The sequence below is a fragment of the Ptiloglossa arizonensis genome, chromosome 7, assembly GCF_051014685.1.
Source record: "Ptiloglossa arizonensis isolate GNS036 chromosome 7, iyPtiAriz1_principal, whole genome shotgun sequence".
Lineage (NCBI taxonomy): Eukaryota > Metazoa > Arthropoda > Insecta > Hymenoptera > Colletidae > Ptiloglossa > Ptiloglossa arizonensis.
In genome coordinates, this window is record NC_135054.1 from 2081695 (window position 1) to 2100961 (window position 19267).

General features: G+C 32.1%; 1 protein-coding gene across 3 annotated transcripts in view; it reads right to left on the minus strand.

Annotated features, from left to right (window-relative positions):
* The window catches only part of LOC143149073 (unconventional myosin-Ie), a 70810-nt gene that overhangs the window by 37533 nt on the left and 14010 nt on the right, over window positions 1-19267 (minus strand). For 2 of the 3 annotated variants that reach the window (XM_076316143.1, XM_076316144.1), the window contains 9 exons: window positions 15058-15183; window positions 12088-12177; window positions 10960-11054; window positions 9727-9904; window positions 9415-9577; window positions 8904-9011; window positions 8219-8347; window positions 6282-6478; window positions 3259-3426 (listed from right to left, as the gene is read on the minus strand). In XM_076316143.1, the coding sequence (XP_076172258.1) occupies window positions 3259-3426; window positions 6282-6478; window positions 8219-8347; window positions 8904-9011; window positions 9415-9577; window positions 9727-9904; window positions 10960-11054; window positions 12088-12177; window positions 15058-15183 (1254 nt within the window). Of the gene's footprint in view, window positions 1-3258; window positions 3427-6281; window positions 6479-8218; window positions 8348-8903; window positions 9012-9414; window positions 9578-9726; window positions 9905-10959; window positions 11055-12087; window positions 12178-15057; window positions 15184-19267 lie in introns of those variants that run through there. The other variant, XM_076316145.1, reaches the window with a different exon arrangement.

The following is a 19267-nucleotide window of genomic DNA, read 5'->3' on the forward strand; positions in this document are numbered from 1 at the left end:
AAAGATAGTTCTAACTATATGTATATGTATATTCCAATTGTAATCACACGACATACGTTACTTCGGCCACAGCGCGACATTATCGGATATATAATACATATGTAAATATGTATAAATTAGTGAACAAGAAATGAAATATCGCATCTCTTTGAAATCTCGAAAATGAGTGTCAAACAGCTACTTAATTGTCTTACCGACATTTATTGACATATAGAGCATTAATTTGACATACAGCCAATATAAACAAAATTGAAAGTGATCAATATAAGATTGGATTTTTAGGAAATGTAGGAACTGTGGAAAGGAGTTATGGAAGCAATTTAAGGTGGTTGTAAAGAAAAGTGAGGGAAAAGAAAATATAAATAAAATGATGAAATGAAAATATTGAAAGGAAAATAGAAAATATTTCAGGATGGTCAAACGACATCTCCTAATTTACGATTGTCGTCTCGTTAAGGACTGTTCCAAATATGCCCAACCACCGAGGATTTGCGACACAACAATGAAAGTGTTGCATATCTATTCATTAAAAGCTCTCAACTTGAAATGGGCGCAAGCACTAACTGTAAAGGAGACACGTAACAAGCGGTCGTCTTTCGCTCCTTTCTTGTCAAAGGTGAGCCGAGTTACAAAGACTGAAAGTGAGTGAGAAACAGCATGTCACTCCATCCTTTGCATTCGTGAGCTGAGTACTCAAAGAACGTGAGTTGCTTAGACAAAAAAGGCAGCACACAATTTCGAGATCGACTAAGGATTTTGCGTTGTAGGTCATACGTAATCAACCAACGATTAATACTCAATGAATAAAACGCGTGTTAAGTTAAATTATCTGCACCATTCGAAAATTAAATTTGTACATTTTCTATTTTATTTTCATTGCAATATTTCTTACACATTGCACTAAAAATTCTGGATAAAAGAAAGGTCAATCGTGACATCCTGCGTACAATTACTCTAAATGTGTATGATTGTTAGTTAGTTGTATCTTCTCTATCTTTTTTTCGTAAAGTAATAATACTATATAATTCTATACTCTAGCATAGTTTGGTATATATTATTTTGTTACGTACAATACCATTAGCCTTGCATGCTAAGGACAAAGTATCAGGTGTTTAAGAGTGGAGTGAGACGAAATATCAATGCTTCGTCACTCTTTTACAGTTCCTCGCTCACTTTCAAACCATGTCATTCACTCTCGTTAAAATAAAATAAAAGTCTCCTCTACGAATCGAGCTCTTGCTGATCCAGAGCTAGGTGATTTTAACGAATATATATTGAATACACTTACATCGATTATGCCGCATTTTTCTTATAATTTACTAATACAAACTACAATCAAACATTTGTTAAACTTCTTCAATTTTCTTCGCTAATTTGTCCATCGTAATTATTTTATTAATTACAATTATTCCAATACATTTCCAAATTTTTCGTATTAAAGCTAACAAAAAGATCATACTTGATCATTGGATTGATCTTGACAAAAACATTTTATCATGATAATAAAAATATGAAATCCAATTTAAAAAAATATCGACGACTTGGAAATTTCGAAAAATATACCCTTATGAGATACCCTATCATCAGAAATAAATATAATATTGTATTTACAGTGATCGAGTTGTGACAACAACTCTGTATATTAAATGGGCCAACGATGTAGCGACTGAGACAGTAAGATCATATGTACGAGAAGCGGATGACAAGTGCGACCCACTCATCTAGTTGTTCCCAACTTATCTCCATGAAGAACAAGTTAAGCATACCCAGCATAACCATAAAAATAGACTGAATCTCATGTGTAAGAAATAGGGGGAGGAAGCATGCCGCTATGGTTTTCACTGCCTCGCACTGTGCAGCGAAGTGGGAGAAGGAACAGGTGCACTGTGTATTGTATTCTACATTTCAGCTAGGGATGCGACGCGAGTGTGACAGACAGCAATAGAAACACCCGTTACTTTTTCCACTCCGCCACATGCTGCCTTATATTTCATCAGAGGGATTCAGCTTATTTTTCTGGCTACGCTGGGAATACTTAACCTAGACATACATATCAAAAGACAGACAGAAGGCTCGAGTTCTTTCTTTCTTTATTTTTCAACTCTAAAATCATTATTAGATACCAAGAAAACATAGTTGTTGAGCTGGAAGAAATAAGAAATTAACGTATGTTGTTACGTAGGCAATGTGGACAATGTTTTGCCCACTAGGCATGGCCTAATCTAGAACTAGAGCTCATCACAATCGGTGACGATCCTTTTAACCCAGAAAATCTTCAATTGTTGACTCAGTCTATCTAATTACTTGTAAAACCAAGTCCTCGCCTTTCCCATATGCTTTTGCCCATATATAAACGATCTATTTGAATTTACGTTCTACGTTTTAAGGAAAAATAAACCACTCGTTCTAAATGAATACAACCTAGATTTTTTTAAACATCGTTTCGTGTCAAATCAAACACCACTTCTTATTTCACCAAACTACGCCGTTATTAGATTATGAAAAGGGTAAAGTTTACATCGAACGAAATTATTCTTATATACTCAAACAACAATTTTTCGAATTTCGATTAACATTTATGTTTATGTATTTTGTAAAATTACTTGAGGAATCCTCAGTTACCCAAGTTAATAACGGTAAACACAACTTCGTACTGCGTACTATGGAAGCATCCTACTATCCACTGATGAAAATTTATGTAATATTTTAGACTACTAAATAAATCTTTAATTTCTGAGAATTAGAGCGCCAAAACACTCATTATCTCGAGTAACCAACTGATCAATTACGATTAAATATTATTAATACTCGACGATACGGCTTTCACAAGAACGTAATACTAAAGAGATTTTTGTAGCAGTTTAGATCAAATTGAAAATGTATAGTGTAAACTCGATAAAAAAAAGAATATTTCATACGTTTATAAGTATATGTACACGTGCATACATAATATACGTGTGTAAATATATACATTATATTTTAAAGAACTCTCAAAAATTCAAAAAATGAAGCAAAATTTTGTTCAAGGTTATTCAGACATTTTCTATTTTAAATATATACCTTTAAAACTTGATGTTCTAAAAATACCCAAAAGAAAAAAATCAATATTTTTATTCAAGACATAAGACTACGTATTAAAAAGAATACTACATTTTTAATCAGTTTTTAACACTTTTGATAAATTTCTGTCATCAAAAATCTCTTTGATGTACATAAATATTATATATCAGATATTTGTATCAAAAGATATAAACTTACCTGTTCAGCCTTCAAGGTGAGTTCAATAAAAATCTGTTGTAACTTTTCATTCACAAAATTAATACAGAATTGTTCAAATCCATTCTTTTCGAAGATTTCGAATCCGTAGATGTCCAAAATTCCAATCTCGAGACTATCTGCATTAGTCTCCATAGCTGAATTAACTCTCTGTAAAAAATTCAAATAGTCGAAACTGAAAATCGAGGGATAATTATTAAAAAATAATTTACATGAATTAACATAAATATTATGAAACTTCTAACTCATCTATGTATATATGCATATTTCTTCCATTAATAATATTTAAATATAATATTTACTATTACAATAAAATGTCAATTATTCGAACTAATAGAGTGACATTTCTGTTTCAATAATTAGTTTCTGCCAAATCCCGAACTATCGAATGAAACCAAAGTTGTTAACGTACAATAAAATGACAGAAAACAAAATAATTTTAAAACATCAATCTTTACATTATGTCCCATGACTAGATTCGAGGCACTTTCACGATTTCTTAAACGTTCAACATTATTTAACTTATCTTTTACTTCCAATATGACTGTTTTTGGTATTCATACTGTAAATGGAATATATTAAATTTAAATAATAAATGTTTTTGTTTATTACATAGTAGATGCTAAACTCAAGCATCTAAATTGTAAGCATAGAAACTAAACTCATATTCATTTACACGTCAATGATTATAGGAATTGGCAAGCGAACTGGTCTGGCAGGGCAATTGAAAAGTAAATCTGTTTTACTTATACCGCTGTCTATTTCTTTCTGTATTCTGTTCTCACACTATAATTTGTTCAGTGTTTGCTACGCCATATTGTTTGGTTTAAATCAGTGCTCTCCAATGTAGGCCTCTCGTGTACCTGTTTTCCTTTTCAACCATCTCTCTCTCTACCTACAGCATATCTATCGTGCGTGACAAACAAGATAATGACACAAAGGCAGTATTATCGACGCTCATTTTTTCGATATAAGCAACTTATCAAAGTAGCGGTAGTACCTAAACCGTAAGCAAATTTTTTTGTTTATGGATACTTGACGCTTTATTGGAAGTTTACGCCGATACACTTTGTTACGAATTCGTTCTCACTCGAACTTGAAGTCACCACCGTCAATCTTCGTCACCGTCTTCAGCCAACGGTGATTCTTGCTTGCGATCGCAGGAATGGCAACGGACTACGGGTGGAGCATCGAGGTAAACACGCAGTGCAATCTTTTCGCAGCCGAATGGTAGAAGCAGGAACGGCAAAGGCACACTCACCTACCATATGGTGCAGGTGTACCTTGCCTGGGCGGGTGAGCTCCATGTCCTTGTCGCAATAATCGGAGCAGATTTCTCACTGTCGGGTATGTTGAGAGACGTGCACGGCAGCGAGAGAAAGTGGAAGGCCGTGGCAAACACTCCTTTTACGAAAATGTAATTTCTCAGAAGGTTGTGGACCGGAGCTGTTCAATGAAAGCCGAAGAAAGTCCCTCTAATATTGATGGGCGGGGGTGCGTTAGCCTCGTATCTTCGCCCCCGCCTTACTAAAAAGAGGATGACTCCGCTAATCGACGGAGGGGTGGGGAACTGGCCCATCCCCTCGAAAATAGAAATAGATAACCGCCGGGCGGGGTTTTTTCCGTTCCCGTGACATCGGGCGCGACTATGGGGCCCGCGGGTGATCGTGAGATTGGGGCTAGTGGTCGTCATTCTTGTGACTCTCTACGAAAAGTAATGGTGAGGCAGTGTGGCCCTGCCCCACCGACGGGTGTTCAGACGTTGATAACAGAGAGAGGGACGGGTTTACCGCACTCCTCTCAACGAAAAAAATTTTAATGTTGTCAATTCTCGGTATTCCCCGAAAATATGCAAGAATAGCCATCATGAGGGTTTTAGAGGGTAGGTTCCGCATCTGGTGTTTACAGATGCGGGGAGTCAACACTCCCAACCCAAAGGACTTGGACGAATCTTTCGAAGATTCCCCCTAAGGAAAAAAAAAACAGGAACAGGATAATCCCACAAGGTTCTTTCACGGGGCTTTGCTTGGACAGCGCTGATTTAGACAGAGAATACAAGTCAGTGGACACATGTGGGTAGCTTACATCAAGTGAGATTGAGAAAGTAAATGTAAAAGTGAATATAATAATGAACAAGGACAATCAAAACTCGCAGTGATTTCGCAGTAATCATGTAAATTTTGTCCAAAATGTAAAGTTTTGGACAAAAGGGAAATGACTTCACTTGGCGATTGCTTTAGTCGCCTACCCAACGTCTACGCGCAGCATATACGCCTAGCAATAACGCTCCGCACATGCGCAGCATCGATATGCAGCACGGGAAGCGTTCACAACCACGTGTCTGAGTTACCCGCTTTGAGAACCAATTTCACAACGGTGACTAAAACAAATCTTTTAAAATTCAAGATCAGATTTTTTCAATAGAAACGCTTTAAGGTTTCGAACTTTCATTAGTTCCATAGTTACGATACATTCCTACATCTTGCATAAATAACATCGTTATAAGTAAATTCAAATTCTTCCAGTATATACCAACAAAGTTAAAATAGTTAATTTCTAAATCCCTGAAAAGTAAAGACAGTTTTTACACTTCTTTTATCTTAAATTCCATCAGAAAGAAAGGGATATTTTCAGATAATAGAAAGTATACGCTAAATACAGAGTAATTATCTTGCCAATGGACTCAAAAAGAATATTACTGTGTAAATACCCTAGCAATAATCTTGTGTTTGTATATATTTATGAAATAGTCAATGTCCCTATATCGCTAGCGACTGCTGTATTTGTAACGTCTGTGAACTAATAACAAGACTCGCATGAAATTATCGCTGGAGTGTTCAGTCGGCGATACTGTTTTTAAATTCATTAACAAGAAAATCACCTTGAAGTTATACAGGATGTGAATTTTGTTTTCGGTTCACAGACGTTACAAATACAGCAGTCTCTGCTATAATAATCGTTATCGTCGACCAACTAACAATACTTTTATAAAACTGTTTACTTACTTTGATTAAATAATCAAAAAGTCTAGCATAAATATCCTTCGCCAGGGCATCTCGAGTATAAAGAGCTTGTTCTACATTTAGAGTGACATCGACACTTTCAGATTGACTTCCCCATTTCGATTCAAATTCACGCGATGTTAATTTATGGGCTAATTGATCTGGTGATATTAGAAATAAGTAGCTTGGAAAATCAAGACCTGAAATATACAAATAACATGTTATATACACCTTGTATATTTGTTCCATCACATTGTATAATTTTGAAGTTATTGCATTTTCATAAATAAAATTAATAGTATGTACATGACAGAATATTATACAAATTGTTTACCTAGAGATGAGTTTACATTTTACCTTATTTGTAATGCTTTTTTGTTACAAAGGATGCAGCGTATATCGAGACTTACAAAACGTAAAAGGTAAGCCAGATAAAAATATAATAGTAAATAGAAATTATAGTAAACGTGAAAACATAAGTTATGCTCAAGCTACAATAGGTAACACAATACAGAAGGACCATAATGATGCTATTAATACAATGTTAAATCAACTCCAACCTTGTGGAATGCAAACGTTTGCAACAACGCAAACGGGAAACAGAATTATTTCTAAATGGAAATAAAATAGATATTCTCCTAATTTCTGAAACTCATTTTACTGATAGAAGTTACTTTAATATTTACAAGTATAAAACATATAATACCAATCATCCAGACGGAACTGCCCACGGGGAAATTGCTATTATTATTAATGAAAAGATTCACACTTTGAATTAATAAAATTCGAAGAAGTTTTCTACATTCAACTAGTGTCGAAATCAAAGATGCAAATGGTTCACTCGTCATTGCCGCGGTCTACTGTCCACCTAGACATGCAATAAGTAAAGGAAAATTTGATAAATTCTTTGACCCGTTAGAAGTGAGATTATTCATCTCTTGTGGAGACTACAATGCAAAGCACCCTCAATGGGGTTCAAGATTAAGCAACCCAAAAGGCAAAGAACTCCAGAAAACAATGACTTCAAGAGGATATAATCACATCAGCGCGGGTGAACCGACTTATTGGCCAACCGAGCCCAGGAAAACACCGGACCTACTTGACTTTTTTATAACGATATAAAGGTATATCGTTAAGTCAGGTTGAGGTAAACACAAGCTTTGACTTGTCATCTGATCATTCGCCAATTATACTCACACTGAGTTCTATTCTTGTAAAAACAAAAAATGGCCGTACTGGACAAATTCGAAAACAGACTGGTCTCTCTATAGAATACTAATAAATAGAAATATAGATCTGAAAATCCCATTAAAAACTGCGAACAACTTGAATCAGGCGGTAGAATTCTTAATCAAGACGCTGCAAAATGCAGCATATTAATCGACGCCTGAAATCAAAGTTGAAAATAAACACGCAACGAACTATCCATTAACCGTGAGAATCAAAATTGCAGAAAAAAGGGAAGCAAGGAAGAAATGACAGCTGACTAGGCACTCTGATGATAAGAGGCTGCTAAGTAAGTTAACCAGGGAACTCACAAACATGCTACACAAAACTACAAATGAACAACAAGATTTCATTGGCATTTCGAGATTTCTAGTTATCTAATTTTAACTTTAGTGCAAGGAACGCACAGCTCTGCTACAGAAACAAATAATTTTATTAAAACTGTCACTATTGCTTAAACAGTCCTTACAAATTCAAACAATTTTTATAAAAAATTTTGCTTAATTTATTTAACTAGATGGTTTTTCGATGATACTGTAAAGTTCCCAATAATGGAGCAGACTGGTTCTTGCACCAAGTCCTTCAATTGAAGATTATTCAATTTAGATATATTAGAATAAAACTTTAACAGTATTAAAGTGTTAAGGCTAATTTTATATATTTATAATTGAATTTATAAAATAACTACAATTTATTAGTTAATTAATACTTACACTGCTTATCAGCAATTTGTGAATAATTTTCTTTCTCAATAAATTCAATATTTCCTATGTGAAGTATTCCAGCAACTACTCCACAAATATCGGTTACCTCTGAATCACTTATTCCCATCACGCTCAGTGCTAGAAAAAAAATTAAATAATACAAAAAAAGTAATATTTAAATTTATAAATTGTATAAAAGAAAAATAATCGACCTATCGTATATTATTGGACCGGAATATAAATCTGAATCTTTCATTTGTCGGACGATTACATTAGTATTGTAGGATGCTAGCGAATAGTGTGTGTGTGCAAGAGAGAGAAAGCATGAGAGCGAGCGAATTTCAACATTTTTATATTCATTACTATGTCTTCACGCGAATATTATCAATGAATCGGAGAAACTATCGCAGATAATCCGAGCCTCGCTTGCTATTGTTCTATCTTGTTCACTCTCTATGTAACTTTGTATCCCGCTCAAGCCCCATGTCGAATAATATATGCGTGACTCGACTTTACGTCAAGATAAAAAAAAGTCGATTTCTAGAATACAAACTTGATCTTCTCCGGTTAATTGAAATGCTAAGAATTCTTCTCCATTTTAAAAATTCAGAGAGTACTTTAATTATAGTAACTTTTATAAATTGAAGTTCCATTTTATAATCGTTATTATGTAATTTTTGTTTTGTTACACTACCTTTTAATGTTTCTTGAAATTCATGAGCATCATTTACACCCTCAATCTTATGATTTCGATCGTAACTAAGATATTGATAATAATTAAGGTCCGTTAATCCAAATTCGGCTGCAAAATAAAACATTGAAGTTATATAGAATATTCATATTAGCTCTGCTTAACGTTTTTTCAATAATTAAATAGTGGGTAAAAAAACAGGAGAGGAAAACTTTTCACTATTTTCAATGAAGAATATGAAAATAAAAATTTGAAGTGATATAATTTAGAAAATATTTTTTTATGATTACATAAAAATAGTTATCAAGACAAATTTAAAAGATACACGTTATAATGTTCAAAGCTACATCAAATTTGAAATAAAACACAGCGAAAACAGATCTTGTATGTATTAGAAACAGAGTCCTAACAAAGCTTTGTACTTCATCTCATTTTCAGCGTGTAAACATTTAATTCATAATAAGAGAAAAATCAAGTAAAATTTAAGTAATAATAGGTTTTAATTGGTATTTACATTTCATTTGTTGGTTTGCACCTGTTACTAGTTGATAGAACACATGAAAATTTCTTTCGCCAAAGTTATAAGAAGTAACCCTCGACTTTTCTAAAAGAAAGTTTGAAACCTCTCCTCCACTTGGTTGACCGCCACGACCGAATTGCATTTGCACGTATTTACCCTGGAAAAAAATATAATTTAACAGTATTAATATTTTTTTTAATCATTTATTTTGAATATTTTTTTCTATACACGTTACATATTAAGGATCGTCTAGTGCATACACTTTTAAATTTACGGTGATCTAAAGAAATACTAAAATATACATACAAATCTGCTACTATTATTATTTCGAACAGTTTTTGCATTTCCAAAAGCTTCTAAAAGGGGATTAGACTCCAGAATTACATTTTTCACTTTCTGTACTCGTTTACCACCGCCACTAACCCTTGCGATATAGGCCATAATATATTTTGCCGTTACAGTTTTTCCAGCACCGGACTCACCACTATAAAAAAATTACATTTATAGTGTTATGAAAAAGTAGGGTAACTAAGTTTAGGATTACTCATATAAATTAAAATATTTAATTTGTACACTTTTACAACATTTCATACTATCTCGTTCATTTTTTGTTACGCAGTATTATTCAAAAAATAATATACCCCGATCATTGACAATATAAAAATATAAACATTATTAAAAGGTATAGAATATTACGATCCCAAAATACGTTAAATTTCGTGCAAAGTACTTATTGTAAATTTAGGGGTACATTAATATTAATTATATCGTGATTACCCGTAATTATTACTAATAAGAGTCAGGAGTGGCCTGTCACGACATCAATCAAATGTTATAGTGTGGTAGATCTTTACTTATAAAAATTCTTAGCGTTATTTTAACTATTGATAGCGACCCATTTTTTAAAAATAAAGGACAAAGTTTTTAAAAGTCCAGTTAGTCGATAGTAGGTACATGATGGTATCTTTTCAAGAAGAACAATCCCAACTTGGCTCTTTATTCCTTCACATTGTTTACAGCTGTACATCATTGTTTATAATGGCATAAATATGTTTCTATATTATTAAAGAAAATATAGGTGGGACTGAACACGTAACCACAAATTTCGCAAACGAATGCGCTATCGAGTGGTCCGCCATCTTAAATCATTCAATGTTCTTGATGCTCTAATTGCCCATTAAGAATTTGAAAAACTTCCATAATCAAAACCTCTAATCAAACCCTTTCATAACCAAAACTATTATCTTTCGAGTTCCATATGTATTATTAACCAAAGTTACTTTTTTTGTTATATTTATCAATTCACCGAGAACAAAAGCAATCGAATATCATGTTTTAGAAATAAGCTTTTTTTTTTTTGAAAATTAAATCGGGATTACAATCTACGGTTTGATATAGAATATTTTGTAGAAATACACTTGATAGCCACATTTGTTAGTAACATTCTGAATTGCTTTATATTCAACGATAAAGAAAAGCCCAAATAGAGAATTATTCGGGAACCGTTCAAGTACTTTGTGAATATAACGTGTGTATTACCTGATAATAACGCAGTGGCTTTCATTATCAATTAACATATTTCTATACATGTCATCCGCTAGTCCATAAATATGTGGAGGATTCTCATACGGCGCCTAAAATAGAAGGAAAATTAAAACTATGAACGTTTCGTTTAAAAAAATATATTACACTGGAAAACATTACACTGACAGCCGAATACATGACCAAATTTCACCCACAGTAACTGAATTGAAGACACACACGTAATAGGACATAAAGCAAAAACTGATAAAAAATGTAGCAAAAATATCACTCGGTTAAAATCGCTGTCTACTAATTTAGAATCGCGGAAGACAACAATGGATGTCAATGATATCAATTACAAAAAAGAATGTTGGAATAAGTCCTTTTTATTTTCTCAGGCAATTTTTATAGTTTGTAACTCTCTTCGAATTCACTAATAGCAATGTTAGATATATATTTTGACATGGACAACGTCAACATACATATCCTTAGACATTGTTGTCATCGATATCCTATCGATATATACTTTGAATATATACACGAACACATCGAGATCATTAACATGTGATTAGTACATTCTTTGACATCGATACCATTAACATATTATTAAAACATTCTTTGACAACAATACCATCGATATCTATGATTGTTAATGTTCAAATCAATATCAATAGTTGTTAATATCCCCGCTTTGTAGTGTACCGTTAAAATACATACAATATGTTTCTCATTATATTCATAGAAATATTGGCAATTGACACGATATCATTAAGACTAGTATAGTTGTTGCTTTAAAGGTGAAAAATGGATCTGTCAGTTGTCTTAAATTTCGAATCAGTAATGAATTATATTTCAAATAGTGACCCAGCCACGCGTAAATTGTCTGATGATGAAAGTGAATGGGATACTATATATTTTTTTCAGTTTCGGTGTATCCCATTCATTTTCCTTATCAAATGGTACATGCAAGACTCAGCTTGAGATAGACACGATTAGTTTCTGGAAGAAATCGCTATCTTCAAACGTAACTGAACAAAAGGGTACCCGATTTGCGATCAATTATCCACTAGGCAGTGTAATTAAAACGTAATAGAAAAGAAATAACTTTTGTGGCTATAAAATTTTATGTTTAATGAAACTTACGGCTCCTTGGTAAATTTCTATCTCCTTTTCTCCAAAGTATGGCATCTGTTTGAAAGGGTTGATCGATACCAATACGGGACCGATGCATGTCTAGTGGTCATTAAGAAAATGATTTCCATTTTTAATTACAGATTACTTCTATATTGTATTTCGAAATATGCAAAATTCTGTATATAGATGTGTATACATATTTATCGATCAACATTTTGCTGATTGTGATATACAATATGCGATAAATGTGTATGTCGTTTAAATATTAAATCGTTGGTTACATGTATTAGAATTTATTGTTGCTCGAGTTAACGTCGCAGTTGGAGAAAACGTCTTAAAATCTACGAGATCAAGTTCGTGCTCACTATCGTTTAAATATATCGATGAACAGTGGTTCACCAAAAGAACGCTGATCTTATATGCTAGCGCCAATGATAAAGAGATTACACTTAAGCATAAACCTAAGTAGAATTTTTCCAAAAATACTTTAAACATAATCCGCAGATAACATAATACTTAAACATAAAGAAATGATTCTGTTGTCTGAATTCGGAGTACAAATTATTTCCTGAAAACATTTTTTATTTCGCGTTACTTTTAATTGAACATCGTCACACGTAACACCCCATAAAAGTATAATACAATGTATTTTTTTATGTAGATTTTTTAGTTCGATGTAAGTTATTGCATCGTTTATTTTTCTTTTACACCGACATTCTTTATTCTTTTCCTTTTCTTTTATTTTCATAGCGAGATTGTGACACTGTCCTGCTTCCAAATGTTTTTTTCTTTTTTGCTGCACTGGCATCGTTAACAGTCTCTTTTATCTCTACTATCTAGCTAGCCAATGTTCTGACGAATAACCAGGCAAATAGAAAGTGTAAGAGAAAACTATCACGCTTCACCGTGAGCAGTAGTCCTCTCTTCTTATTCCCATCAGTACTATTTTCTCTTCATCGTCCTTGTGTGAAATTTTGCAAAAGAATAAACTCTTTTCTGACCCTTAATGTTATTCTCCTCGTTTCACCTTAACTCGCATAACTACGTAAATAGCTATTGAAATGAGAATTGTAGCTGTTATTTATTTATCACGTTGTTCAAAAGATTGTGTTGTCTTACTGGTTCTATGCTCTGCGGTACACAAATAACAGTCCTTTGTCATAAGAGTTGGTTCGTCAAATCATATGCAGTCTAGATGATTGTGACACTTAAAACACCTGCAACAAACTCAAACATCGGGATTAAACTTGATGCCTTCGGGGAACTTGCTCCATATGGTGGATGTCATAAACAAAATGTAAGAATACCACTTTCACATGCACGCGCGGGCGCGTACGCACGCACTCTCGTTCTGCTTCGCAGAGTTGCATCGTTCTGCTCTGCAGCTTTGAAATGTACTCGTGGCAAAGTTGCATAGAAACTGGCACGATAAATCTTTTATCATCGTGCAAACCGAGAACAGACTATTCTTTGTTAATCGTAGAAACATACTTGATGTGATTTTGATCTAATGTAATTTTGACTACAATTTGTTTGCACATTGCTCAACAGCGTCTTCTAAACAATGAATATATTTATCATTATTTCTGTCACAATGTTCTACTTCAGACTTTTAATGTGTTTTTAAGTACCGTTTCTTACAATTCTTACAATTTTGAAAGCAACGACTTTTTTATTCATGGAGAAATATTATGCATTAACCACTACGCAATAATATCGACTTTAATAATGTTGTAAATTTAATAATAAATTCATCAGGTCGTACACATTTTTGCACTTTAGCTTGTAAATTAAATTATCAGTATATAATATTGTATATTTGTAGACAAAAATTGAATTAATATCATATTACGAAATATAATAATTAAGTTTTAGAATTTAATATACGTCGGTACATAGATTGAAATTTAATATAATTAAGCTATTTTTTTAACATTAATTGAAATTAAATATAAATTAATTTATCTTTCTTTAAAATTCACTTAAATTTAGTTCAATCAATATAACCATTTGAAGTGAAATATAATAATTAGAAAAACAATTTAATTATTGGTATTAATTTTTCGTTACTAATAATTACAACAAACAAATTTTTCATTAAAACATAAAATAACAAAAACTTCGTGTGAAAATAACATCATTGGACAATACTTTATATTAGTGCTTCCCGAACGAGGAATCAATTCCCCTAAATCGAAAAGCTGGAGGGACTTATTTAGAAAGAGCACAATAAAACATTTGAATAACTTAAACAATACTTTCTATATTCGTAGATTTATTATCGGAGTTTAATAATTGTAGGAACATATTTTTTTTTATACTATTATAAATATACCAATTATCTTACTTAATAAATAACCCCATTCCTAATGTCTATTTAAAATAATTATACAAACTTTTCCAATACATATAACCGCCGCTGGGCTTTAGTTTCCAAGATTTTTGCAAAACACTATTGCTATTATTACAATGAATATAGCTACGATAAAATTCCAAATATTGTACTTTTCTTTTGTTCTTTAATCTCATCAGGTAATGTCACATGTATTGATCGTTACATTGCTAAACTCGTTAAAATTAATATCTAATTAATTGCATTTACTTAATAATTAAAGGTGATACAGGAGATAAATTCTTAAAATCTCATAAATTTCTTATGGTGAATAATGTTATTACATAATGAATCGATACCATATGGTGCGTAATGTCTTACAAATATTCTAACGAACAAGAGGAGAAACCTTTCAAAATGTTGTGACCAGTACAGTTATCTACTGCAGTTATGGATTTCTAAAATGTAGGCTATTTCTGTTATAGGTATTTTATTATAAATTCTTAATTATTTATAAAAGTAAATTAGCTTTGATAAAGCTATCAAAGTTTTACTTTCACAACAACGATTATGTATTATAATACCGATATATTTACTACATGACATAATTAAATACTTTCTTTAGAAAGACGAATAAGAAAGGATACAAATATGTAATCGTCCATATATCTCTTCCGAAGATTTTCAATAATAGTCTCTTCTGTAATTTTCGGGAGCAGAACCATATCATCCACTCCCGAGAGTTTAACATTTTGACTCTGCCAATGATACACCTGGAAAAAAATTAAAATATTTATTAATTCATTTATTCATTTTGTAAGTTCTGTTTTGTTTATTCTATTCTTCATGAAACAAGTATTGTTTATGTGTTTAGTTATTAATCATATCAATCACATCACTGAAATCAGTGAGTAACTAGTAAAGAAACAGAATTGTCTAAAATTGTGACTTAGTATTACCAATGGTGTAAAAACACAAAAAGGTATAGAAATCAAATGTTTGACTTGAAAATTTATCTTAACGATTTCTTTGTTCAGGCATGTGCTTAACGGTGCGTTTTTTATACTAAAAAGTTATGTTATTTAAATAATCAATAATTATTTATATTTCTCATGTTTATTCACGTTTTTATTTTCACTTTCATTTTTGTTGTACGTATATAATGTATTGTTATTTTTGCACATTCATATTTGAAAACTCTAAAATTAACCTTTGTATCTCAGATGACCTGGTTTACTGGTCGGAAACATTAATATTTCAAACATGTTTATTAATTTAATCACAAATAAGTGTTAATGATAAGTATTAATAGTTATTTTTAAAATAGTCACAAAAATGGGAGTTACTTGTAAAAATTCAGATTCATATTGAAGAGTAACATTTATCAATCTTGTAATGATGTTGTTTGATATAAGATAAGCTTGGATAATTTCGTGATATCAAGAATTATTTTATTACTCTTTTTGAAAATATAAAAACAATTGTGTACAGGTAAGCTTGATTATGTGTGAGGAACATAAAATTCATCACCTGAACCTTCACATAGGTTGCTGTTCTATTATAATTAATGTAGAAGAAAGAACTAAAGATGAAGTAAGTGTGGGTGCAGTTGATAATGGATAATTATTAAATTGTATTTAAGCACTTTTTATTGTTATTAATAAAATTACTGCTATTAATAAATTTATTTTAAATAATATAGCATTTTAATAACCATAAAATAAGCAAAAGAAATCAATATTAATAAACTAATATCACTAATTCTATTACATAAAAATTGTTAATATTTTAAAAGTTAAAGAAATATTACTTTAATAATAGATAACGAAACAATAAGAAATTAAACTCAAACTATTCTAATCAAATAAAATTCCTAATTTTACACATTAAACAGATAATTCTGTTAGAAATTTTTAAATAATTGAAAAGCTTCAGTTATATGTCAGTATCCCTAAAGGCTTATGTGCTTATATATTTTATACATACAGGATAATAGAATCATTCGCATTTTTTAAACAATGTATCATTTTAATAATTTAATCTCAAGATACTATTGATAATTCGAGATAAAAGCATCGAGAAAACGAAAATTGTGAACTATGAACGTTTAGTGCGGGATTATCATTAGGGACCATAAACTTTTATTTCAATTAAGGAATACTCACAAGGCACTCTCCTACTTTTTGTTTTGAATGGCTATTGAGAACTGATTCTTAGAAAGATGAGTTACAATGTTTTCCTTGAAAGTAATTAATAAAATGCAATTATGATATCTGTGTTCTTAGAGATTTTGAACGATAGAGACGATAGAGATTTTGAATTTGATGCAACAAGAAACCGAATGAAGATGATAGAAACTCTCGTCTTTTTGGGACAATCGTATGTTACCTGAAGAATCAAGCATCTGGCGATCAAATGTTGGAAGATATTTTCCTGAGAGGCTCCTTATAAATCTTATTCAATTACGCTTCAACATTTTTATTCCAAAAATGTGTCATCAGTCTAATGTACTTATGTTATATGAACTACAAATATCTTACCCAATAAAACATTGTATTAACTTCGACTGCTGGTTGAGTGCATGAGAGTGTAATGCTGTTATCGTCAATGGAATGCAAATCCGTAGGAAGAGCGGCTTACCTTCGGCTTGTTTTAAATGAGAACCCGTATGGCACACGATTTAAAACACGTTCGTTGTCTTAGACAACAAGTCCTTTCCTTCTATGACGCGCTGTTTTGAAGTTCATCGACACTGATTGTGAGACCATAAGATTAGGACTCTTTTAGACTATCGACTTTTCATCAGACAATTGTTGAATCATAGTGTCATGAGTGTATACATTTGATCGACCACCAATTACCTTCAGAAACTATCTTTAGAGAAAAAAATTGTGGATTAGACCCGATCCGATTCAACGGTTCAAGTCGTAGGAAAATGAATAATATGAAAGAATCTTTACGCAGAAACTAAAATATTCAAAAATAGGATGATTCCAATGTAGAAGTTGAGGAACAAGAATGGTACGGATGGTGGAATTGAAGACTACAGGATTTACAACTGGTCACTTTTTCCTTGGTCCTACATCACCATTCCAGTGACCTAAACTCTTACACTTTCATGGCGTATTAAGTAGTAAACTCCTCGTACTAAAATATATATATTCCTTATTTCCAATATTATACATTTATTAGATATAAAGATATTTGTAATTCTGAGAAAAAAGAATATCAAGGACGATGAAACTAGAACTGGAAACCTCAGAATTAATAACCATTCGCTTTTCTAATGTATCATCATAGAGCTGCTTCTATCCTAGTTTTCTAAACTTCTTTTCTTATTTGGTTATGAGAGACTCGATACTATATACTTAATTCTTCTATACTTAAAACTGTTACAATAGATACGACTATAATGCTCATGCATTACCTTAATTTTGTTATTGTATTACAAAATTAAAAATATGAGTTCCATACATTCGGGACATTTTTTGCTCAAAATCATTGAGGACATAGTTATAATCAAGGATTTCTTGATTTGTGAGCATGTTCGATCTCAACACTAGGAGTGGCGAATCGATCTCGAGAAGATTGTATGTAAGTCACCTTCAAAATATTCGTAGCTAGTTAAATCGTTGAAATTTGCCAGATACGAAATGATTATGCGAGCAAGCCTAAGAATGTGTTTCATTAAAGAAGTACATTTAAACTTAACACTAACGAAGGAAGCACTCAACCTGTCCTTCTCTAATTTTAGTATAATAACTCGATAATTTTAGAGATATCTCTAAATTATTAAAGGAACATACCTTACTGTACACACTATGAATATCGCTTTCTTTCATTAAAAACTTCAAACAGTTCAAATCACTGCCAAAGGAGCGCGTCTTAAATCCGTTATTAGAAGTGTCAGTTCGAATTCCCATAAGTTTCAAGTAGTGTCAAGGGTGCTGGTTAACCTGTTTGGAGTTAAATCATATCTACCAATCTTGTACCAACGATGTTGTGTTATATCAATGGGAAATTTAATTGAAAATATTTTAAATCCATAATTTTAAATGTTATAATACTTGAAAAAAAAACTTAAAAATTAAACGTATATGTATGCCTGCATTCCTGAACAGGATAAACCCACATATCTGGAGCGTGATTACAAGCGATCTAGATCTGAATCGTTGTCGAGGAATACGGTTGAAGTTCTAACTCAGAGCGCAAGTTTAATCAAATTGTTTGAGGCTTCATGACCTACTTTTATACTACCATCTGTCTCGGTTTTCAGTCTGCGTGTATGCACCATTCTGTCATCATATAAGGTGCGGTCAAACTAAGGGTGCAACCCGTGAAATGAGTTTTTATGAAAAGTAGACTCCTATTTAACACGAACGCAGAATCTCGGGATAATTATCTATGGAGTTTAATAGATAAATTTATAAAGTGCGGAACTTTCTAATTTATCACAATTTTCTTGATACAATTTTGAATTTAGAATTTGGATTTCTTCGTTTCCTACATTTCCAAAAAACGAGATGGAAACAATGTATCATTAATTACCTAGTGCTTAATAACCCTTCAGACGATATCAGGTCAACAGTATATAATACGCAGAAGAGTACTGAGATTATTGATTCATTATTAATATTGTGTCGCAAAATCTCGGCGTATGGAACTCATTTGAGGATACTTAAAATACTATAGACTTAACTCTGCTTCAGACGCAGACACTACGGATTTGATAGACCTTGCACCAATTGACAGTCATAAATAAGGAGGTGTCGTTAAAAGGCTACTCTGAAATCTTATGTGCTCCTTCTAATATTTTTTGTTCTTGAGCTTCTCACTCGCATTTTCCTTTCCTTGATC